General features: G+C 40.6%; 1 protein-coding gene across 1 annotated transcript in view; it reads right to left on the bottom strand.

Moving 5' to 3' along the window:
* Window positions 1-26,217, bottom strand: part of LOC122555052 (transcription regulator protein BACH1-like) — a 78,978-nt gene that overhangs the window by 3,756 nt on the left and 49,005 nt on the right. Inside the window, exons 3-4 of the mRNA XM_043700694.1 lie at window positions 13,524-14,978; window positions 5,497-5,703 (exon numbers count right to left, since the gene is read on the bottom strand). Coding sequence (XP_043556629.1) covers window positions 5,497-5,703; window positions 13,524-14,978 — 1,662 coding nt within the window. The remainder of the gene's footprint in view (window positions 1-5,496; window positions 5,704-13,523; window positions 14,979-26,217) is intronic.

The following is a 26,217-nucleotide window of genomic DNA, read 5'->3' as shown; positions in this document are numbered from 1 at the left end:
CTGAAGAGGAACGTGCTGACTGGTTAACAATTCAAACCTGATTGGTTAGGGCACTGACATTGAGAAATTATAGGGCTCTCAAGTTCTAGGGCAATTTTTAAAAATAGTGCACAGCTTTATTCCTGAAGAGCTTTTGCCCGAAATGTCAATTTCGCTGCTCCTTGGATGCTGCCTGAACTGTTGTGCTCTTCCAGCACTACTAATCCAGACAGCTTGAACATATATTAATTCTTCTATAACGCAATGGTTGCATTCTTGTGCAATCTCATGTTATAGAACAATCACGCATTAGAAAGAGTGCTTAAAGAGTTAGCGATGTAATTGTATTACACCAACACACGTTTTAAAAATTCACGCTTTAGAAACCCTGTCTCCAATTTGTTAATTGCATTACAGCGAATTTGCATTAACAAAATGCGTGCTATAGCAGAAGAACCTATATTCCTTTTGCTTGCAGAGAGGCGGTTCCTGTATAGAAAAATATGCTGCTTCTGGAAAGCAGAAATGAGCTATGTTATAAGCTTGACTGACTATGTTAAATTGTTCGTTAAAATAGCTATTAGCACACTCCAGATAGCTCAATAAGTGCTGCTTAGTTGCAGTACAGGTTGTGGAGGGATCATTTGAAATTTGGCAATCTTGCAGTTGTCTTGGGTGCAAGACAACAGGCTTCGACTACATGTTTATTTTTTTCAGAAAGCTCTAAACTTTATTTACAAAGTGAATGCTTAACATGTTTTACCATCAGTACAGGATTTAAAGCACAAATATACAACTGATAGTACTGATACAGAAAGATCTCTTTTTATGAAAATAGCACAAAGGATCACATCAGAAATCGCTGGAAAGGCTCAGCAGGTCTGGCAGCACCTATGCAGAGAAAGCAAAGTTAACATTCCTGAAGAAGGGTCACTGGACCCAAAACGTCAACTCTACTTTCTCTCCACAGATGCTACCAGACCTGATTTTTTCTAGCATATAGAACATAGAAAAGTACATCACAGAACAGGCCCTTCAGTCCATGATGTTGTGCAGAGGATTATTCCTAATCTAAAATAAAATAACCTAACCTACGCACCCCTCAATTCACTGCTATCCATGTGCACATCCAGCAGTTGTTGCTTAAATGTTCCTAATGACTGTGCTTCCACCACCACCACTGGCAACGCATTCCATGCATTCACAGCTCTGTGTAAAGAACCTATTTCTGATGTCTCCTCTATACCTTCCTCCTAATATCTTAAAAACTATGACCCCTCGTGGCAGTCAACCCTGTTCTGGGGAAAATCTCTGGCTATCGACTCTATCCATGCCTCTCATTACCTTGATCAGGTCACCTCTCTTCCTCCTTCTCTCCAGAGAGATAAGTATGAGCTTAGTCAACCTCTCTTCAGAAGACAAGCCCTCCAGTCCAGGCAGCATCCTGGTAAACCTTCTTTGCACCTTCTCCAAAGCCTCCATATCATTCCTATCATAGGGCGACTGGAACTAGACACAATATTCCAAGTGTGGTCTCACCAGGGACTTGTAGAGCTGTAGCAAAACCTCATGGCTCTTAAACGCGAACCCCATGTTAATGAAATCCAAAACACCATATGTTTTCTTAACAACCCTATCCACTTGGGTGGCAACTTTGAGGGATCTAGGCACTTGCACACCCAGATCCCTCTGTTCCTCCACACTGCCAAGAATCCTGTCTTTAATCCTACATTCAGCATTCAAGTTCGACCTTCCAAAATGCATCACCTCGCATTTATTCAGGTTGAACTCCATCTGCAATTTCTCAGCCCAGCTATGCGTCCTGTCTATTGTGGTGCAGCCTGCAATAGCACTCGATAATATCAACGGCACCTCCAACCTTTGTGTCATCGGCAAATTTACTCACCCACCCCTCAACCTCTTCATCCAAGTTTATAAAAACTACAAAGAGCAGAGGCCCAAGAACAGAGCCCTACGGGACACCACTCAACACTGACCTCAAGGTAGAATACTTTCCATCTATAACCACTCTCCACCTTCTGTCACCCAACCAATTCGGAATCCAGACAGCCAAATCCCCCTGTATCCCACACCTCCTGACTTTATGAATGAGCCTACTGTGGCTTATCAAATGCCTTGCTGAAGTCCATATACACCATATCCACTGCTCGACCTTCATCCACCTGTCTTGTCACCTCCTCAAAGAACTCAATAAGATTTGTGAGGCATGACCTGCCCCTCACAAAGCTATGCTGACTGCCTTTAATCATGCTATGCTTTTCCAAATAGTCATAAAACTTATCCCTCAGAATTCTTTCCAAAACTTTGCTGACCACAGATGCAAGACTGACTGGTTTGCAATTGTCAGGGATTTCCCTATTTCCCTTCTTGAAAAGAGGAATAAATTTTGCCTCCCTCCAATCTTCCGGTATGACACCCATGGAGAGTGAGGGAGCAAAGATCTTCGCCAGCGGTTTAGCAACCTCCTTTCTCGCTTCCCGGAGCAACGTAGGATAAATCTGGTCTGAGCCCCTCTTCAGGAAGGACTCATGCCCAAAATGTCGATTCTCCTGCTCCTTGGATGCTGCCTGACCTTCTGCGCTTTTCCAGCAACACATTTTCAGCTCTGATCTCCAGCATCTGCAGTCCTCACTTTCTCCTAAATCTGACCTGGTCCTGTTCGCCAAAATTTCCAGTACAACAACTTCCTCAGTCTCAATGTGTTCAAGCCTGTTTCCCAGCCCCTCAAAGTTTTCATTCACAACAAGGTCCCATTCCTTAGTGAAAACCGAAGTGAAAAAAAACTCATTTAAGGCTTTCCCTATCTGCTCAGACTCCAACGCACAAGTTCCCTATGCTATCCCTGATCAGCCCTACCTTCTCCCTGATCCTTCTCTTTTTCCTCATATACGAGTAAAATGCCTTGGGGCTCTCCCTAATCGTTCCTGCCAAGCCTTTTTCATGCCCTTTCCTGACTCTCCTCAATCTATTTCGGAGCTCCTTTCTAATAAGCTTGTAATCCTCTAAAGCTGTGATGGACCCTTCTTTCCTCCACCTTACTAAAGCTGCCTTCTTCCTTTTGACGAGAAACTCCTGTGTTCTCGTCATCCAAGGCTCCTTAATCTTACCCTTTCTTGCCTGTCTCAGAGGAACAAATTTGTGCATCACTCACAACAACTCCTCCTTAAACAGTCACCATTTAGCTTCTGATTTTGTTTTGTTTCTGATTTCAATCATCCACAGTTCTTGCATTTTTTTTTGCAGGATATCATGTGTGCAACTATAAAATATTGGCAATAACAGGAAATAAGATTATTCTTCTGCTTAGAAAGAACATAGAACATTATAGCGCAGTACAGGCCCTTCAGTCCTCGATGTTGCGCCGACCTGTGAAATCAATCTAAGCCCAACTAACTTACACTATTCCGTTCTTGTCCATAAACAATGACCATTTAGATGCTCTTAAAGTTGGCACGTCCACTACTGTTGTAGGCAGGGCGTTCCACATCCCGACTACTCAGAAAAGAAACTACTCCTGACATCTGTCCTATATCTATCGCCCCTCAATTCAAAGCTATGTCCCCTCATGCTAACCTTCGCCATTTGAGGAAAGAGTCTCTGATTGTCCAACCTATCTAACCCTCTGATTATCTTACATGTCTCAATTAAGCCACCTCTCAACACCTCCTCTCTAACAAAAACAGCCTCAAGTCCTTCAGCCTTTCTTCGTAAGACCTTCCCTCCATACCAGGCAACATCCTAATAAATCTCCTCTGAACCCTTTCCAAAGCTCCCACATCCTTCCTATAATGCGTTGACCAGAACTGTACAAAATACTCCAAATGCAGCCGCACCAGAGTTTTGTACAGCTGCAACATGATCTTGTAGTTCCGAAACTCAATCCCTCTACCAATAAAAGCTAACACACCTTATGCCCTCTTAACAACCCTATCCACCTGGGTGGCAACTTTCAAGGGTCTATGTACATAGACACAGATCTCTCTGCTCATCTACACTACCAAGAATCTTACTATTAGCCCAGTACTCTGCATTCCTGTTACTCCTAACAAAGTGAATCACCTCACACTTTTCTGCATTAAACTCCAGTTGCCATCTCTCAGCCCAGCTCTGCTGCTTATCTATGTCCCTCAGTAACCTACAACATCCTTCATCACTATCCACAACTCTACTGACCTTAGTGTCACCCACAAATTTACTAACCCATCCTTCTATGCTCTCATCTAGGTCATTTAAAAAGATGACAAACAACAGTGGACCCAAAACAGATTCTTGCAGTACACCACTAGTAACTGAACTGCAGGATAAATATTTTTCATCAATCATCACCTTCTTGTCTTCTTTCAGCTAGCCAATTTCTGATCCAAACCGCTAAGTCACCCTCAATCCCATGCATCCATATTTTGTGCAATAGCCTACCGTGGGGAACCTTATCAAACACCTTACATTTCCTATCCTCCAGTCTTCTGGCACAATTCCAGTAGACAATGATGACAAAGATCAAAGCCAGACGCTCGACAATCTCCTCCCTGGCTTCCCAGAGAATCCTAGGATAAATCCCATCCAGCCCAGGGACTTATCTATTTTTAGACTTTCCTAAATTGCTAACCTCCTCCTTGTGAACCTCAATCCTGTCTCGTCTAGTGGCCTGTATCTCAGCATTCTCCTCGACCATATTTTCTTTTTCTAGTGTGAATGCCGATGAAAAGTATTAATTTAACACTTCCCCTATCTCCTCTGACTCCACACACAACTTCCCACTACTATGCTTGATTGCCTCTAATCTTACTCTGGTCATTCTTTTATTCCTAATATACCTATAGAAAGCTTTAGGGTTTTCCTTGATCCTATCCGCCAATGACTTCTCTCACCCCCTCCTGGCTCTTCTTAGCTCTCTTTTTAGTTCTCTTCTGGCAAGATGTAATTCTTAAGCGCCCTAACTCAGCCATCACAACTCATCCTAACATAAGCTGCTTTCTTCCTCTTGAAGATAGATTAAACCACGGCTCCCTTGCTCGACAATTTCCTCTCTGCCTGACCGGTACATATTTATCAAGGACCCGCAGTGGTTGGTCCTTGAAGATGCTCCACATTTCAATTGTGCCTATCCCCTGCCGTTTCCTTTCCCATCTTTTGTATCCTAAATCTTGCCTAATCACATCGTAATTGCTTTTCCCCCAGCTATAACTCTCGCCCGGCGTATATACACCTATCTCTTTCCATAACTAAAGTAAACATAACTGATTTGCGGTCAATACCACTAAAGCGTTCACCTACCTCCAAATTTAACATCTGGCCGGGTTTATTACCCAATACCAAATCTAATGTGGTCTCGCCCTTTGTTTGCCTTTCTACATACTGAAAACCTCCTGCACACATTGGGCAAAAACTGACCCACCTAAAATACTTGAACTAAAGCTCCCCCCCATTACAACTACCTTCGCACTCTCGCCCCTCTGTACCACACCATCTGTAGACCTTTCTTTATATTCAACCTACCAACTTATGTATTTCACATTCCAGGTTTTGAATGCAATCAAGTTTTCGCTTTCGACAGCGTTGAGCTGCAATTCTATTTTTGCTGCGGCGACGTATATCATGGATATAATCCAACTGTTCTGGATTCAGTTTATGGAGTTTCAGCATTGTTTGAAAGTCGTTTCTGGACAACATTGTAATTCTTTCAACAGGAAATGGTAATTTTACCTAGAAGGACCCAATTGCACAAATTAGATTCACAAACAAAATCACAGAAATTTCACGATTAAAATCTAGGTACATCAAAAATTAAACCATGGAAAATTCATTGAATTTTTCATTGTTTTTATTCAATTAAATTAATTTCCTGAAACCAGAATTTACACCTTTCATGAACAGTCAAGATTCACAAATTACTATGCAAACCAATCAGAAAAGTAGACAACATAAGAAATTTACATGAGATAGATGTTTCTCAAGTTATACACTAACAAATTTTTAAAAATCTGCATACCTCAAGTTTTCCTGTAAAATTTCAGTTAGAGGTCGTTCTACTATATTGTGACAGTTGTGTTCTTCTGCAACCTTGCACTATAGAAAATTGTGCTGTAGAAGATTACTAGTTGAAAATCGATGTACCCATTCAGTAGAAAGTTCCAAACAATGCCCACAATGTAAGTCATGTTGTAGCCAATTCACCTGACTAAATACGCATAACAACAGAATGACCTGTATTTAATCTAGCCTTTCATGTGCATCTGTACCTCTGGTGAATACTTTTTCCACAATTCTCAAAGGATATTAAAATTGGGAAGTAACTTAAGGGACTGAAATATACCATTCATAATCTATTATAGTTCCAGTGTAAAATACGTAAATAAAACAATAAATTATGGAGAATGCTACAAGTCTGAAATGAAACTATTGGGAATAGTCAGGCAAGGTCTGTGGAAAGAAAGAATTATCACTACTAACCTGCAACTTTAGTTGGGACAGGAAAACATTTGAGATGTATCAGATTTTGAGTTGAGTGAATGAATGATAAAGGAAGAATGGGTTGAGGAAAACACCGATGAGAGATTTCTGCTGGTGACTCATTTGGCAAAATGCACTGGTTTTGCTGAGGTGAGGTTACTCGGATATTTCTGCACAAATTTATTAGTCTAAACTTGATTCTAACATTTTCCATTTCTCAGCTCAGGTTCATGAGCAAATTTGGGCAGTCTTCAGCATCCCAGAGAAATTGAATGACCAGGAAATTAATCATTGTTTTGAGATTATTCTAACGCTCTTGAATTTATAGATTGGATTCAGTTAACTTTAGTCACTGCTCCTTTTCTAAATATAACTGCATTCTACTCTGCTGCATTATGGTCCACTGCAACTGCTATCACAGACACTACATATAATATGTAGGTTAACTAACAAAATTTAAACCAATTTAAAACTGAATTCAAATTTTTTTTTTCATTTATGGGACGAGTGTGTCCTTAGCTGGGCCAGCATTTATTTCCCACTCCTCTTCTCTCCCTGAAGAAAGTGCTGCTAAGCTGTCTTCATGAATGCTTTGTCTAGTTTCCTGATGAATGGCTCCTGCCCAAAACACCAATTTTTCTGCTCCTCGGATGCTGCCTGACCTGCTGTGCTTTTCCAGCATCACTCTAATCTTGACCCGTCTTCATGAAGCGCCAAATCCATTTGGTGCAAGTAGACCCATGATGTTAGAGAAGGAGTTCTAGGATTTTGATCCTTTTCACTGAAGGAATTTACAAATCAGGATAGCAAGTGGCTTGGATGAGAACTTGGTGTTGGTGGTGTTCCCATTCACCTGCTGCCCTTGTGCTTATCTTATGTACTCCTGCTACTGCGTGTCAGTAGTGGACAGAGTGAATACTTGTAGATGTGGTGTCAATCAATCATATTGCTTTGTCTGCTGGCGTCAAGCTTCTTACATGTTATTGAAGTTATTCTCACCCAGTTTTCCATGATACTGGTGATTTGTGTCTTGTAGATAGCGGACAGGATTTGGGGACTTGGGAGGCAAGCTACTCCCTGTGGGATCCTGGGTCACCTTAAATGATTTTGCAGTTACAGCATTTATGTAGTTATTCAAGTTCAGTTTTGGTCAACAGTAACCCTCATGAGGCGGATAATGGGGGAATACAATGATGGAAGTACCACAAATGTTCCTCTTGCAGAACGAGAGAGGGAAGGGTCATCACTAGTGTCCCTGCTGACTTCATCTGTGGAAATTTTTATTTGCATATTTTTTTACCCATGATACTTGTATCACTAATCGTCACAGGTGAGGTGCCAGAAGGCTGAAGGTTGACTAATGTGGTTCCACTATTTAAGAAAGGTGATAAGGACAAGCAAGGGAATTATAGACCAGTGAGCCTGAAGTCGGTGGCAGGCAAATTGTTGGAGGGAATCCTGAGGGACAGGATTTACACTTATTTGGAAGGGCAAGGACTGATTAGGGATAGTCAACATAGCTTTGTGTGTGGGAAATCATGTCTCGCGAACGTGATCTGTATGGACTTCAGTAAGGCATTTGACAAGGCTCCCCATGGGAGTCTGGTTAGCAAGGTTAGATCTCATGGAACACAAGGAGAGCTAGCCATTTGGATACGAGACTGGCTTGAAGGTACAAGACAGAAGGTGGTGATGGAGGGTTGCTTTTCAGACTGGAGGCCTATGACCAGTGGAGTGCCACAAGGATCGGTGCCGGGTCCACTACTTTTCATCATTTATGTAAATGATTTGGATGTGAACATCGGAGATATAATTAGTAAGTTTGCAGATGACACCAAAATTGGAGGTGTAGTGGACAGCAAAGAAGGTTACCACGGATTACAATAGAATAGTGATCAGACGGGCCGAGGAGTGGCAGATAGAGTTAATTTAGATAAATGCGAGGTGCTGCATTTTGGGAAAGCAAATCTTAGCAGGACTTATACACTTAATGGTAAGGTCCTAGGGAGTGTTGCTGAACAAAGAGACCTTGGAGTGCAGGTTCATAGCTCCTTGAAAGTAGAGTCTCAAGTAGATAGGATAGTGAAGGCGGCGTTTGGTATGCTTTCCTTTATTGGTCAAAGTATTGAGTACAAGACTTGGGAGGTCGCGTTGCGGCTGTACAGGACATTAGTTAGGTCACTTTTGAAATACTGTATGCAAATCAGGTCTCCTTCCTATCAGAAGAATGTTGGAAAACTTGAAAGGGTTCAGAAAAGATTTAAGGATGTTGCCAGGGTTGGAGGTTTTGAGCTACAGGGAGAGGCTGAATAGGCTGAGGCTATTTTCCCTGGAGTGTCGGAGGCTGAGGGGTGACCTTATTGAGATTTACAAAATTATGAGGGGCATGGATAGGGTAATTAGGCAAAGTCTTTTCCCTGGGATCAGGGAGTCCAGAACTAGAGGGCATAGGTTTAGGGTGAGAGGGGAAAGATATAAAAGAGACCTACGGGCAACTTTTTCACACAGAGGGTGGTATGTGTGTGGAATGAGCTGCCAGAGGAAGTGGTGGAGACTGATACAATTGCAACATTTAAGAGGCATTTGGATGAGTATATAAATAGGAAGGGTTTAGAGGGATATGGGCCGGGTGCTGGCAGGTGGGACTAGATTGGGTTGGAATATCTGGTCAGCATGGTCAGGTTGGACCGAAGGGTCTGTTTCCATGCTGTACATCTCTATGACTCTATAACTTGCAGCATGGGTTGGTACCTGGGGCTTCAATGTTGTGGCCATTTCAGAGATATGGCTAGAGCAGGGACAGGAATGGTTATTGCAGGTTCTGGGACTTAGATGTTTCAGCAAGACCAGAGAAGATGGTAAAAAAGAGGGGAAGGTGTGGCATTGTTATTCAAGGACAGCACTATGGTGACAGAAAGGGGACATGAGAAGTCATTGGCAGATAGTATCAAGGAAAACCCTAAAGCCATTCCTATCAGTAATAAAAGAATAACTAGAGTAAGATTAAGGCCAATCAAGGATAGCAGTGGAAAGTTGTGTTCGGAGTCCAAGGAGATAAGAGAAGCATTAAATAAATATTTTTCATCAGTATTCACACTGGAAAAAAAAATGTTGTTGAGGTGTATACTGAGATAGAGGCTACGAGACTACACGGGATTGAGGTTCACAAGGAGGAGGTGTTAGAAATTGTGAAATGTCTAAAAATAGAAAAGTCCCCTGGGCCAGATGGGATTTATCCTAGGATTCTCTGGGAAGCCAGGAAGGAAATTGTCGAGCCTTTGGCTTTGATCTTTATGTCATCATTGTCTACAGGAATAGTGTCATAAGACCAGAGGATAGCAAATGTTGTCCCCTTGTTCAAGAAGGTGAGTAGAAACAACCCTGGAAATTATAGACCAGTGAGCCTTTCTTTGGTTGTGTGCAAAGTGTAGGAAAATGTTATAAGAGATAGGATTTATAATCATCCAAAAAGGATAAAGTTAATTAAGGATAGTCAGCACGTTTTTGTGAAGGGTAGGTTATGCCTCACAAACCTTATTGAGTTCTTTGAGGTGACCAAACAGGCGGATGAGCGTAAAGTAATTGATGTGGTTATATGGATTTCAGTAAGGCATTTGATAAATTTCCCCACAGTAGGCTATTGCACAAAATAGGTAAAAACAATGACTGCAGATGCTGGAAACCAGATTTTGGATTAGTGGTGCTGGAAGAGCATAGCAGTTCAAGCAGCATCCGAGGAGCAGCAAAATCGACGTTTCGGGCAAAAGCCCTTCATCAGGAAAAGCCCTTCATTGCACAAAATACAGAGGCATGGGACGAAGGGTGATTTAGCGGTTTTGGTTCAGAAATTGGCTAGCTGAAAGACAGAGGGTGCATACAGTTCTGGTCACTGCATTATAGGAAGGATGTGGAAGCTTTGGAGAGGGTTTAGAGGAGATTTACTAGGATGTTGCCTTGTACGGAGGGAAGGTCTTATGAGGAAAGGCTGAGGGACTTGAAGCTGTTTTTATTAGAGAGAAGGTTGAGGGTGATTTAATTGATATATATAAGATAATCAGAGGATTAGATAGGGCAGACAGTGAGAGCCTTTTTCTTCGGATGGCAATGGCTAGCATGAGGGGACATAATTTTAAATCGAGGAGTGATAGATATAGGACAGATGTCAGAGATGGTTTCTTTACTCAGAGTAGTGGGGGCGTGTGGAACACCCTGCCAGCAACAGTAGTAGACCTACCAACTTTAAGGGCATTTAAATGGTTATTGGATAAACATGAATGAAAATGGAATAGCGTAGAATAGATAGGCTTCAGATTGGTTCCACAGGCCGACACAACATCTAAGGCCGAAGGGCCTGTACTGTACTGTAATATTTTATGTTTTAAATGTAAAGGACCAATGGTTAGATTTTGGAGACAGTCACTGCTGGCAGTTGTGTGGCATAAAACATTGTCAGCCCAAAATTTGATAGTGTCCAGACCTTGCTGCATTTGGACATGGACTGCTTCAGTCACTGAGGAATTATGAATGGTGCTGAACATTCTGCAATCAAAGAACATCCCCACTTCTGACCTTATGATGGAGGGAAGGTCACTGATTAAGTAACTAAAGATCATTGGTCCTCGGACACTATTCTGAGGAACTCCTGCAAAGAACTCCAGCAGCTGAGATGGCTGACTTCCAAAAAAAAACAACCATTTCTCTTTGTGCTAGGTTTGATTCCAATCAGCAGTGATTTTCTCCCCCGCTAATTCCCATTGACTCCTTGATGCCACACTCATATCAAGGTGATATCAAAGGCAGTCACTTTCAGCTCAACTTTGGAATTCAGCTCTTTTGAACAGTTAAGCACTAGAGGAATCCAAACCAAGTAAAGAACAGGTTACTGCTAAGAAAGGTGATGCTTGGTAACACTGTTGATTACTCCTCCATCACTGTACTAAGGATTGAAAGTAGACTGATGGAAAAGTATTTTCCAAGGTAGATCAGTTCTCCTTTTCATGTATAAGATATACTTTAAAAAGCAGATACCAGTATTATAGTATACCGGAACATTTTGGCTAAGGACATGGCAAGTTCCACAGCACATTTAGTACTATTGCTAAATAGCCATCAGGGCCCATAGCCTTTTCAGTACCCAGTGTCTCCAGCCATTTCTTGATATCATGTGGAGTGCATTGCATTAGCTGAATATAGGCATGTTTGGCCCTGGGGAACTCAGGAGGAGACAGAGGTGGATCATCCACTTCTGGATGAAGGTTTCAGTCTCATATTCTGCACCTGAGTTGCTTAATTGTCCATTACCACTTAGAATCGGATGAGAATCAATGGGAAAACTCAAATCTGATCCATTGCTTTGTAATCACATGCTCTAGCTCTATCACTTGCTGCTTACACTGTGTGGCATGCAGATAGTCTTGTTGTGTAACCTCACCAGGTTGATACCTCATTTTTAGGTATGTCTGGTGCTGTTCCTAGCATGCCTTCCTGGACTTTTTATTGCGCCATGGTTGATTGTCTGGCTTGATGATAATGATAGAGCTAGGATTGTCTTGAAGTACAATTCTGCTGTAGCTTCTGGCTCACTGAGCCTCTTAAATGTTCAAACTGGAGTTGCTAGATCTGTTCAAAGTCATTTAGTACAATGATCATGCCCCATAACTCGATGGAGGGTACCCTCAATCTAAACATGGACTTCATCTTCACAAGGACTGTGCAGTGGTGGCCCTTACTGATACTGTCATGGACAGACACATTTGTGGTAGGCACATTGGTCTGGATGAAGTCAAATGTGTTCTACCTTCATCAGCTGTCACACCACTGGCCACAAACCCAGACCAGCGCTTTAGGGCTCAACTAAGTTAGTCAACAGAGAAGTAAAAAGGACATCAGCTGGGTAGGGGGAAGAGTAGAGAGGAGGGCAAGGTCAGTATGTGCTAATCAGCAGGTAGCTTCCTTGCCCACATAAGACTTGACGCTATGGGTCTTCATGGGATAAAATCATATATGAACTAGGTACAGGAGTAGGCCATTGACCCCTTGAGTCTGCATGTCATTCAACTGGATCATGGCTGATCTGATATTCCTCTTGTTCACTTTCCTGCTCCTTCCCCCAACTTGTGATTCTCCTATGATCAAGAATCGCTGCCTTAAATAACACAAGGACTTAGTCCCCCACAGCTCAGTGTGCCAAGGAGCTCCAAAGACACTCAGCCCTCAGAACTAAGTCTTAAACCTGTGTCCATTAATTCTGAGATTATGCAGAGTCAATCACAAGTATATATCACTGTACCACCACTCCTACTGGGTCTGTCCTACTAGATTGTGTTGTCTTAGACACAGTCAACTTCAGAGTTATGCCTTACATTCACTGTTATACAGCTCTTCCAGTTTTGACTTTAAATTTCTGATGTTAGAAAAGATGATTTTGCAAGGTGACAGGGCTGTGTCTTCCATTACAGTTTCTCATGCCTTAGATGATACCAGATAATATCTGGTTTCATTCCTTTTATTTTGAAACCTTCCAGCAGTTGGTAAAACTGAACAGCTTGGTCAACTAAAAATTATGAGTCAACCATATTACTTTGATCTGGAGTCACACGTAGGCCAGATCAGATAAGGAAGGCACTGAACCAGATGTTTTTTAAAAAATATGACAGTCAACAATAGTTTCGTAGTCATCATTAGACTTTTAATTCCAGATCTTTACGGAATTCAAATTCCGCCATGTAGGATTCAAACCCAGATTCTGGGAACATATCTTGAGTATCTGGATTACTACTCTGACAATACCACTGGACCACTACCGCCTCCAAAATAAATTATTTCAAATCAACCTGTTTAAGAGATGTTCTGACATCGGAGGCAGATAGGACTTTAAAACAGGCCTCCTAGCTCAGAGGTCGGAACAGTACCTCAGCGCAACAGCCCTCCCCCTTTAAAGTATCAGCTTTTCCATCTTGCAACAGTGCTGTTCTTTTGGAGATTTTCACACTGCAACATTACAGGGACAAATGGCTGAGAACAAGGCAAGTCATAATATAGCTCGCATTTATTAATCACAAAAATTTTCTTACCTCACACTCTTGTTCCCGGGCAGAACACGACTCACTGTCATCTTCGGATTCAGACCCAAATTCATCTCCTGAGTTTGTAGCAAATGTGTCATATTTGTCTTGTTGCTGTCCCTGGTCACTTTCAAGCTCCTCAATACCTGAGCTGCTGGAACACACGGAATTTCCAGTATCATATGCAAATGGGCACTTTAAAGAGCTATAGGTAGACTCAGGTAGCTGTGACGAAGACGAGGTATAGTGCAGTAGGAAAGAACTCTGATTGCTTCCTTCAAGGCTTTGGCAAGGCTCTGTCGAAAACTGTGGGCACTGAGAAATTCTCTCCAAATTGAACTGCCCTGAGCAACTTTTCTCTTTCACTAAAGATTCAGTCTCACAGCTAGACTGTGCACCACAAAGTTCACTCCAGAATCCTTTTGCTAAATGTTCTGCCACCTCTCTTTCCACAGTGCTTCGCCCGCTGGAGACTGCATTGGGATTCTCTCGTCTTTGAGAATAACCTGAGCTAAAAATAACAGATTTTCTCTCAGAGTCTCCAATTGTTCTTTCTGAACACCTTGGCTGATCACATTCCTGACTAATTTCAAGCTTAGTTTCTTCAATACTTGCAACAGTGTTGTTCTTTTGGAGATTTTCACACTGCAACATTACAGGGACAAATGGCTGAGAACAAGGCAAGTCATAATGCTCTCCAACGCAACGTTGTTGAATACCTGAGATATTTTGTGATGATGGCCCTTGTGTTATCTCAGCTGTAGAATCTTGTGCTAATGGACAGCTTATATTCATTTGATTCTTCACTTCGATTTTCTCTTCATTGCAGACTCCACCCTCCCCTTCCATTGATGTGCTGTCACTATCCTTTTCAATAAGCTTTGCACGTTCATCCTCCGAATCAAAAGTGAATGTCAAGTTTTGACAAGATTCAATTTGCTGCAATGAAGAATTTGGCAATGACAAATTATTACCCCATGATGTCAGTCGTTCTTTCCCACAGGCTAACTGAAACTTTCGGTACTTAGGACAAAGAGATGAACTAGCCCATCCAGTCTGTTTCAAACAGGAGTAGTTGACTTCAGTGGTTTCATTTTGAACTTTTGGACAAATTTTCCCAACTTCAATGCATTTACGCAATTTAGGGCAAGGACTCTTGGGATTTTCAGATTCAAGAAATTCTTCCACATCATCATCAGCTTCTGAATTTTCATTGTCACCAACAGGAATTTTTAGATTGGTTTTCTGACAATGAGATGTACAACATGCCTTTCTCAAAAATCCTGCATGATCTCTCTCCTTTCCAAAAAGTCTGGCTTGAAGAAAGTTGAAACACGTTTTTTCAATATTATGGATTCCAAGAAATTCTACACTTCTACAGACATCCAATACATTTTCTTTGTTCAAAAGAAGTTTGGCAGTGTATGCAAACTGAAGAAGTGGTGCAAAACCTTTAATTGTAACCTGATAAAACAATAAAATAACCAGTTAAGAAATCTCAATTTCAGTTCCCCATTTAAAATAAGGCAAAAATAGGATTTTCTTCAATAATTTTATATTTATAAAGCCAAAGTGCACTTGACATACTGCACTAGCCCACTGACAATTATTTATTACAAACTGATCTTACAGCAAGTCAAGTGCACTTAAAAAGCTACTTCTAAATGAATGAAACTGAAGTCTACCTTTGACCAATTAAAAAAATTCCCAATGTTTTATGGAGCAAAACCTGTTTGGAACATGAAATCAAAAGCATGAATCACATCAGACACCTTTAAAATGCCTAAAATATAGATTCCTTCACAAAGGAGAGAGAGTTGCTCAAAAGGTGCCAACAATAAATGTATACTGACATTTCCAAAAACTGGAAGTTAGAACTTATTCTTAAAACTCAACAAACTTAAAAAAAAAACTGCTGCTAACTATAAAATACTTCCCAGAAGTGCAGTCTTAATATACAGCACATAATCTGGGTAAAAATTATGAGTGTGGGGGTCTTAATTTCAATCCCTAACCTTCACAGAAAACAAACAAAGCCACAGTAAACAAAAGTAATAACTAATTTTTCCCCACGGTGTAAATCTTTTTGTAAAACTACATTCCATAGCATTTCAAATTGGAAGTTACTCAAATGTGAATACAACTACATTTCTTTCCATACAGCACCTAATTGATGTACCTCAAATACAACATGCAATATTACAATATATACACCAAGATAAAGAAATCACCAAGAAGGGTTTTATACAGTTTCCAACCCCTCAGTATATTATGCAGCTTGAGCTTGGAGTGTCCTTTCCCCACTAAGCAAGGTAGCACTTTAGAGAGTTTTGAGAAGATTTGTATCTCAGGTTGAGATTCTGGATGTAAGTTTGCTCGCTGAGCTGGAAGGTTCGTTTGCGGACGTTTCGGCACCATACGAAACAACACCAGTGAGCCTCCGGTGAAGTACTGACGTTATGGCTTGCTTTCTAGGTTTATTTGGGTTGGTGATGTAGTTTATGCTGTGGTGTCATTTCCTGTGTTGGTGATGTCATTTCAGGGGGTGATAGATGGGATCCAAATCAACATGTTTGTTGATAGAGTTCCAGGTGACATTCTGCAAGTGACATCACCACAGGAAATGACATCACCAACCCAGGAAACCTAAACACACAACACCAGTGCTTCATTGGAGGCTCACTGATGATGTTACCTAGTATAGTGAAGAAACGTCAGAAAAACGAACCTTCCAGCTCAGCAAACAAACTTATATCCATAATACTTTAGACTCCAATTGTGTTTGTCTCTGGGAGAAATATACAATATACAGGAAATTCCACCCATTAGGATGCCAATATTGCTCAATATTCAACAAATAAACCAAATAAGCAACAATACTACCTTATGATCTGAACTCTTATTTCTTATGTCTTCTACATTTTTCAAAAATTTCTTCAAGCTGGACAAAGCAGACTAGATACCAAAGGTTTTTTTTAAAAAAGTAGTGAATATACAGTGCGACATTTGAGCTCAAATTTAAAGTGCAACTTGTAATTGCTTCAAAATAACAAATCAAAAAAGGCTTTCTCAAGTCAATGGCCATCTTGCTTGCCTTGAAATAATCGCATTTTCTGGATCTAACTGCACTCACCACTTTACATTTCAAAAACTCTACTGACAGTTTTTTTAAAAATTCTGCTCACAGCCAAAAGGGATCAAGGACATTCCAAGACAATAGCTGTAAGATATTTAACAGCTGGTGAGAAATACTTAAATTGCATATTTTCAGATAAGATATTGTTATTAAATTGAAGGTATATACTGTATCTTTGAGAGAGTGAATGCTGTCTGAACTGACAGCTTACAAGTACCTGTTAATATAACCAGATGGCAGTCCCAGAGTGTACTGGACAATTGAAAATATGTAACATTGGGCTGGGAAATGGATACCGGAGTTTTGGTTGCTGTTTTGACAATAATTTGAATTTAACCAGTTTAAATCATGTCCCAGGAAACTAAAACCCAATCAAGTTTGAACTTATTGTTTTGCCAATATCGAAGCAATGAGAAAATCCAATGTTGGAGAATATAAAATGTGGGCATTTTGAAAATTTGTCAGAGTGTAACTGCCGTCGAGCCAGAAAATGCATAGAGAGCTAACGTGTTGCTCTCCAAAAAATTAGGAAATACTCCCTATCAAAAGGTACCTTTGCAGATTGAAACATATTCTCAGTAAAAAGACAGACAAGGACCCAGGGAGATCCTCATCCGGAAGAAGATAGATATGGAAGACGACAGTGGCTGTGTGGTTTTGAAGTTAATTTGATGTAACTTTAATAATTGTCTTATTGGAACAGCGTATTGTTATAGAGTTTAAGGCAAACAATGAACACATAAGACAAAGGGGGGCTTAGAGTTATGAATAGTTGTTCAATGTTCACTTTTAGAATTAAAAATAAATTTATTTTCTTTAAATAATGGAATTTGGGAGTTCTCGGGCACTCATATTTTAACAGATTACGAGGAGAGGTGAGCTTTTCTGGGTGCTTGGTTTAATTAACAGAGAGGCTCACTTTCATGTCGTAACAATACTAAATAAGTTCTTGTCTGCTTACTCAAACATGAATACCTCCATGCTATAATCTGAAAAGCAGGGAGTTCACCTATTTTCCTGCCCCACATCTATCCCTCAATCAATCAACATCTATAACAAATGGTTTGATCACCTATGTCAGTAGTTTTTAACCAGGGTCCATGACAGAGTTAGGCCCAAAGGTGGTGCTGTGGACAACAGCAAATGAATGAACATGAGCCAGAAGCTGCTCTATTACCCTCGTGTTTTTTTCTGTATGCTCTCAATGCTTCTGGGCTTCCAGTACTTGCTGCCAGTTCTGTTCTTCCAAGAGTCCATCCTTAGGAGAAACTTATGATAAGTGAGTACATCCTCTCACCCTAACTTGAAGTAAATATCTGCCTTCCTAAAAGCATTATTAAAACATTTGTTACCCACAGGAAATAACACTATGACTATTATTATGCAGTACTGCAACTTAGATGAGGGCCTGAAATTACTCCATTTTTCAATAACTTGAAAAGCACAAAGCTTTGACGCAGTTGTTTGTTTGCAAATTGCCTAAGTTTCCTTTGCTTTGATTTATTGTAGTCACATGCACTAGGTACAGTGGAAAGCTTTGTTTTGCAAGCAGTACAGACAGATCATAGCAAACAAAGACATACAAATCGTAGGGTGCTTAGAGCAAGGCATACAGGTTACACTGCACAGGAGGTGCACAAAGCAAGATCAACATTATTTGAATTTAGAGACTCCAATCATCAGTCTAATAGCGACATTAAACAAAGCTTTCCTTGAATTTACTGGTGCTTGCGTTCAAGCTTCTGTAACTTCTGCCTGACAGAGGAAGTTGGAAGAGAGCATTACTGGGATGGAAGGGGTCTTAGATGATGTTGGCAACCTCTCTGCTGCATTAGTAGTATAAATGGAGTCCATGGATGGGAGGCTGGCTTCCATGATGGTCTGGGCTGTGCTCACAACCTTCTTACAGTCCCAGGCAGAACAGTTGCTGTACCATGCCATTATGTACCTAAATAGTATGCTTTCTATAGTGTATCTGTAAAAGTTGGTAAGAGTCCTTATGGACATGTCGAATTTCTTAACCCGGCTGAGGAAGCAGAGGCATTGTTTCTTCTACGTGGAGTCCAGGACAGGTTGTCGATTTTCATCAATCCTAGAAAGGTGAACACTCAACTCTCTCAACCTCTGCTCTGTTTATATAGACAGGGATATGTTCTCCTCCTTTCTTTCTGAAGCCCTTGTATTCAGTTCTTTTATTTTGCTGACATGGAGAGAGAAGTTGTTATCACCGCACCACGATGTCAAGCCCTCTATTGCCTTTTTGTATTCTGACTCTGTTTGATATCCGTCCTACCAAGATGATGTCATCAGCAAACTACATCAGGGGTTCGCAACCTTGGGTTATTAAGAAAGGTTCGGACCTGATGTGCATGTGGCCTCTGTCTATGATGTGATTTTTCAACATTTCTGTGAATTACCGGGGCTGCTCATCATTACGGAATGGATCAAGATAGACACTGCTATCTAGGGACAGCTCAAACAAATGTAATTATAGACTTATCACATTGTGCATTATTGCAATTCTTTGCTTTAAATCACTACAAGGCCCTAAGGGCTCCTCACCTTAAGCTACACACAAAAGTAAAGAAGTGAAGCATGAACTATTCCCCTTCAGTTTGAGGCTTGTGTTTGGTTCTGGTGCGCAAAGTAGGGAGAGTTAAACTGTTGCTCAGGTTTATCCATTTGTATTGGATTTCTCAATGCCACAATTGAAAGGGAACATATTAAGGGAGAATAATGCAAAAGTTCACATTCTGTGGGCCTACAAAGAATTGCAACAAATAAGAACATCAACATACCTCCTCAAAGCAAAATACTGCCATTTCTAAGCAAAATTGAAGAGGATGAATGTTTTTAATCTTTAAATCCAGTGCTATTTCAGGTTCATTCATGACTAACTACAACATGGGAAATACAAAAACCTAATTGAGGTGGTGTTCATCTTGGGAGATATTCTCCATCTTGATTACTCTATCATAGCTTTGCCCAGATGATTTCTCTTGTGAAATAAGTTCATTTTTATACCAGAAATTCACTTCATAACTTGGCATGGATCTGGTAAATGGAGTTCAGGTCTGCACATCTCAACAAAATAGTTGCTCAAAATAAGAGAGTTTTGCATTAAAATAAAAATTAACAATAAATACAGAATTCTATTTTTTTAATGCAAACCTTTCTGTACCAAAGGGAATTGGTGGAGATTTCATAATCCAGTAGAAAGCTACAGAGTAAAACATCACAAACTTGTTCCACAAAAGCAAATTTTAAAAAACACTTAGCTAAAAAATGCTTTGGGATGTTCTGAGGTCGTGAAACACATTTTACAAATGCAAGTTGTTCTTCATATCTCTATTATTTAGTTAAAAAACAAACAAAATTTACTTATCTCAACCACCTAATGGCCCAGAAATTGCTGGAGCAACTCAGTTACAGCAAATGACATGAGGTGGATTTTAAACCTTACCCTTTAAACCAAGTTATAGTTGTAACACACCTTGCTCGAAGTGTGAAAAGAGATTGGTACAGTGAGGTTATGCAAGTTTCTTGTGAACACTGAACCCAATGGTCTATTTCCTTCACCGAAGAATTTTAGAAATAAAAAGTAGCAAACTGAACAATGGAGAAAAAGAGTGAATTTGACAAAGAAAAAGGAAATAATGAAACAAAGACAAATAATGAGAAAAAAAAATAATAGATTGAGTGAAAGTGACGAAAAATTGGGGGAAAAAAATACAAAAAAAAATAAAACCTTCACAACTCCTTCAATTGTTCCCTTTATCGCACAAATCTAACAAGTTTTTACACTCATGAGGTGGTCAATGTCAAATTTCCTTTTTTGCAAAACTGATGATGGACAAGCAATGAAAATCTAACATTTATAATGGTGGGAATGGTGAACTCAAACTTGTTTTCCAGCAATTTCTGCATCTTTGGTGACTTTTGTAATCATGCTAAATTTAAAAAAAGAACAAAATTCCAAAATGTAAAAATGACATACCACAGATGGCCCAAAGTAACAAGTCAATGCCCTGAAAAGCTGGACATTTTTTTATAAAAAGTGGTTGAGAGAAAGTGGGTTTGATGAGGAACAAATGTTAGCACTGTTTGAAGGAGGAGATATCTCTCCAGTCAAAAAAATTCCAGTGACTACAGCATGCTGGCTGATAAGTGTCAGGTAACAGAAATTTTACTTCATAATTACCAAAATATTTGAAGAGGACAGAGTAGTAGATGTTGTTTACTTTGACTTTTTCAAGCCTTTGACAAGGTTCCGTGAGATAGACTAGGTTACATGAGATTCAGGGTGAGCTTGTCAATTGGATACAAAATTGGCTGAACAGTAGGAGACAGAGACTAATGGTGCAGAACTGGAGGCCTGTGACCAGTGGTGTTCCACAGGGATCGGTTATGGGTCCTCTTTTGTTTGTCATTTTATATAAATAATTTGGATGAGAATATAGAAGCCATGGTTGGTAAACTTGCAGACAACACCAAAATGGTGGCATAATAGACATTGAAGAAGGTTTTCTAAGATTACAAAAGAGACCTTGATCAAAGGGTCATTGGGCTGAAAAATGGCAAATGAAGTTCAATTTGGCTAAATGCAAGGTATTGCATTTTGATTCAATAGCAGGGGCAGGACTTACACAATTAAAAGTTGGACCTTGGGTAATATTGAAGAACAGAGGGATCTAGGGGTTCAGGTACATAATTCTTACTTTCAAGTTTGTGTCACATACAAACATTTAACCGCCCGCAGGTGGTCAAAACGTCGTTTAGCATGCTTATCTTCATTACGCAAAAGGACTGAGTATAGGAGTTGGGAATTCATGTTTACAGGACATTGGTGAAGCCTTGTCTGGAATACTGCATCTAGTTCAGGCCATCCTGTTATAGGAAAGGATATTAAGCTATACGGGGCTCAGAAGACATTTACCAAGATGTTGTTGGGAATGGAGGGCGTGAGTTATAAAGAAAGGCTGGATAGGCGGAGACATTTTTCACTGGAGCACAGGAGGATGGGAGGTGACCTTATAGAAGTTTTAGAAACTGATCATGAAGTTAGCTTTATGGTAGCTATCATTTCTCTAAAATGGGAGTTTTAAGATTGAGGGCTTTTTTAAAAAAAAAGGTGAGAGGAGAGAGATTTTTAAAAAGACATGTAGGGCAATGTTTTACATAGAGGGTAGTTTGCATGTGGAATGAACTTCCTAAGGAAGTGGTGGATGTGGGTACATTTACAACATTTAAAAAACATTTGGATAAGTACATGAATAGAAAAGGTTTGGTGGGATATGGGCCAGGAGCAGGTAGGTAGGGCTAATTTAGTTTGGAATTCTATTTGGCATGGACCAATTGGACTGAAAGGTCAGTTTCTGTGCCATATGATTCTATAACCTTCATTGCAAAATACGCAATTGCTTTAATAGTGGGCTTCAACATCACTCGGACAAACTGCTTTCTGACAACCCATTAATTTGAGGGTGAGAGTTAAAATGTAGTAAAGAAATAAAAAAGTTTCATTAAATTGACTGCAGACAAGAAATAATCCATGTGACATTTTATGAATTCCTATTTTGGAAACAGAACCAGTCTGACTCATGATTGGAATACAGACAGACTCTAACCTCACACCTTTAATGCATTATCTGAGCTGAGATGTCACTTTTTTTTTAAATAGAAAATCTTAAATTATTTCGGGAATATGATTTCAAAGAAGTTCTGGGATTTGCATTTTAATGAATCAAAACATGCAACTCATTCTAAAAGATGAGACTTAACAGCAATCTAGGTTTGGTCACTATATCATATCAATGGCCTGATACTATGATCTTGTGCTATAAACTCTGTTTCTTATGGCCCTGCCCCACTAGCTACCTAACAAAGGAACAGTGCACCGAAAGCATGTACTTCCAAATAAACCTGTTGGAAAATAACATGGTGTTGTGTGATTTTTAACTTTGTCAACCCCAGTCCAACACTAGCACCTCCTCATCATACTTACACAATGTTAGAGGATGATGTCGTCGTCAGAAATACAATTCTTCCTTAACTTCCTCTCAGCTGGGGAAGGAACCAAAAAAGCCCAAATACCAGCCAAGATTTCCACTGCTAACCAACACAAAGTGATCTTTCTCTGCAGCGAGAAATATTCCTCAAAGCCTTTAACGTAGGGAAGGCAAACACTACTAAGCAGTTACAAGAGTCAGAGGACAGCACTAAAAGCAGCTCAAAAATTAGATTTGAAGCAACTTTAAAAGCAGAGAAACAGCAGTGTGCTGCAATTTAGTGGGGAAATTCCAGAGACATTAAGGATGAGCAGGCTGAGGAGGGTGAAATCAGGAGACTAAAATGAATAGTGAAAGGGTATTTGCAAATATCCTTCATCTCTAAAAAAAATTGTCAGACTGCTTGCCTAACAATCACAGTTGAACAAGGATGAACTGGGATCCTCAGACCCCATGTGTCATACTTGACCGCTATATGAGCTCTCAACTACAAAAAAAGCACTAAGACCACTTAATTCCACCTCAACTCATCTGGTGTTTTAACCCCTCACCTATGCTTTTGTTACCTCTAAACTGGACTATTCCAACACAGAGTTGCCCCGGACAGGTGCCATACTAGGATTGATTTTTTTTTAAATCCCGTGGCAACCCTCGGCTTGGTGGAAATCTTGTACGATTGGTAATATTACCATCTCCGATCATGCTCCAGTGTACTTGTTGTTTAAGATTAAGGACACTGTCCGAGACACTGGTGAATAGATCCCTTTATCCTTAAGGAGAGCTAGTTTGTGGAGTATTTCTCTAATAAATACAGGGAGTTTCTAGACATTAATTCAGGCACGGTTAGTAGCCCGTCCGTTCTTTGGGAAACTGCTAAATCTTATGCCAAAGAGTTAGTATTTCCTATTCCACCAGTAGGGTAAGCATCAACTTCTGCTCGAAGCACAGTTGAAGGCAACAGAGAAGGGTTACTCTGACAGGCCTTTGTTGGCTAAGCTACAGAGGATCAAAGTGCTTCGGTCTGCATTGAATTCCATACTCACGCAGACAACAAAGAAGAAGGAGATGGCTTTTGCAAAACAAAGCCTAGTTTGTCATCGTGCTCAAACAGCCAAGTACTTAGCGTATCTTGCCAGGAAAATAAAGAGTGCCCCCTCAATCTATTACATCGATCAGGGAAGATGCTGGAAACCTAACCTATGATTCAAAAAGATGAACATGGCATTTCAGAGATTTTACTCTGAATTATACCAGTCTGAAAGTGGAGGATGTTTGGGTTAGGATTGAGTGTTTTTTTCAAGAATCTGGAGTTTCCGGGTTTAACCCCTGAACAAGGAGTCTTTTCTCAATTCCCCTTTACCAGAGTAAGAGGTGCAGGAGACTGTGAAGCAGCTTTAGACTGGAAAGGCGCCTGGTCCTGATGGACTCCCCAGCAAATTTTATAAGGCATTTATAAACATATTGTCAGGCCCAATGCTCAACGTGTTTAATGACTCATACAGTCATGATCGCCTCCTGCCATCTCGAAGAGAGACAAATATCTCTCTTATTCTTTTAAAAAAAAAAGGGAAAGCCCCGGACGACTGTGCTTCTAATAGGCCCATTTCACGTTTAAATGTTGATTATAAAATCTTTTCCAAGACTCTTGTATTAAGGCTGGAAACTGTGTTGCCTTCTATTATTAAAGAGGACCAGATGGACTTTATAAAGGGCCACAGATCTTCCAGTAATGTTAGGAGGTTGCTTAATGTAATTCAAGCATGTCATCTTTACAGGGATTGGTGATCTCTCTAGATGTAGAGAAGGCATTTGACCGGGTCGAGTGGCCGTACCTTTTTTTATAGTCTAGAGCAGCTTGGCTTTATAAGATGGGTAAAGGTTCTCCATAGTGACCCTCTTGCTTTGATTCTCACCAATGGGGTGCGATCAAGCAATTTTAGTATTTTTAGGCGCAGCGGACAGGGCTGTCCCCTTTAGCCACATTGGTGATTGAGCCGCCAGCAGAAGCTGAGGGATTCTAATAGATCAGATCCAAAAGTGGGGCCAAATCACATAAGATTTCGTTGTACCATGGATGGTGTCCTCACCTTTTTGTCAATCCAAGCAGTTTTGGTGCCTTGTCTGATACAACGTATCAATTCACTTGGCACCTTTTCAGGTTACAAGAACAATTTTACAAAATCAGAGGCTATACCAATGGGTGGTCTTATGAAAATACTCGGTTTTAAGGACAAATCTCGATTCCCTTTCAAGTGGCCACAAGGGGGTTTTCTTTATTTGGGTATATTCATTACTGCAGTTTTCGATCACCTATTTAAAGCTAATTTTGTTCATTTATTCAACAAAATCAAACAAGACCTTTGAAGACAGGAGGCACTGCCGGTTTCTTGGGTTAGGTCATATAGCCCACATTAAAATGAACATTCCCACCCCCCCCCATCTATTGTACCCTGTGTGAATGCTCCCCTTTATTTTCACTCGGCAAACATTCAGGGGACTGAACGACCGGTTCAGCTCTTTTATCTGGCATCATAAGCAGCCCCTTATTAAGTTGGCTAATTGCAATTGCCTCATGGACTTGGGGGGGCGTGGGGCGGTGTGTGGATCTCCCAGACATTAATAACCATCAACTAAGCTCACTTTTATTTATGAGTGACTGGGCTTGTGGGGATGCTCTTTCAATATGGTGAGATATGGAAACTTCTCATGCAAGATGCCCTCTTTAAAATAGAACATTACAGCGCAGTAGAGGCCCTTTGGCCCTCGATGTTGCGCCAACCAGTCATACCAATCTGAAGCCCATCTAGCCTACACTATTCCATGTACGCCCATATATTTGTCCAATGACGTAAATGCACTTAAAGTCGGCGAATCTATTACCATTGAAGGCAAAGCATTCCATACCCTTACTACTTTCGGAGTAAAGAAACTACCTCTGACATCTGTCCTATATCTATCACCCCTCAATTTAAAGTTATGCCCCCTCGTGCTTGCCGTCAACATACTTGGAAAAAGACTCTCCCTGTCCACCCTACCTAACCCTCTGATTATTTATTAAGTCACCGTTCAACCTTCTTCTCTCCAACGAAAACAGCCTCAAATCCCTCAGCCTTTTCTCGTAAGACCTCCCCTCCATACCAGGCAACATCCTAGTAAATCTCTTCTGCACCCTTTCCAAAGCTTCCACATCCTTCTTATAATGTGGTGACCAGAACTGTACACAATACTCCAATTGCGGCTGCACCAGAGTTTTGTACAGCTGTAGCATAACCTCATGATTCCGGAACTCGATCCCTCTATTAATAAAAGCTAAAACACTGTATGCCTTCTTAACAACCCTGTCAACCTGGGTGGCAACTTTCAAGGATCTGTGTCCCTGGACACAGATCTCTGCTCATCGACACCACCAGGAATCCTACCATTAGCCCAGTACTTTGCATTCTGGTTACTCCGACCAAAGTGAATCACCTCACACTTGCTCGCATTAAACTCCATTTGCCACCTCTCAGCCCAGCTCTGCAGCTTATCTATATCTCTCTGTAACCTACAGCATCCTTCG

This window comes from Chiloscyllium plagiosum, chromosome 12 (genome assembly GCF_004010195.1).
Source record: "Chiloscyllium plagiosum isolate BGI_BamShark_2017 chromosome 12, ASM401019v2, whole genome shotgun sequence".
NCBI classification, from domain to species: domain Eukaryota; kingdom Metazoa; phylum Chordata; class Chondrichthyes; order Orectolobiformes; family Hemiscylliidae; genus Chiloscyllium; species Chiloscyllium plagiosum.
Note: the sequence above shows the minus strand (reverse complement) of the source record. Positions and strands in the feature narration are given on the sequence as shown.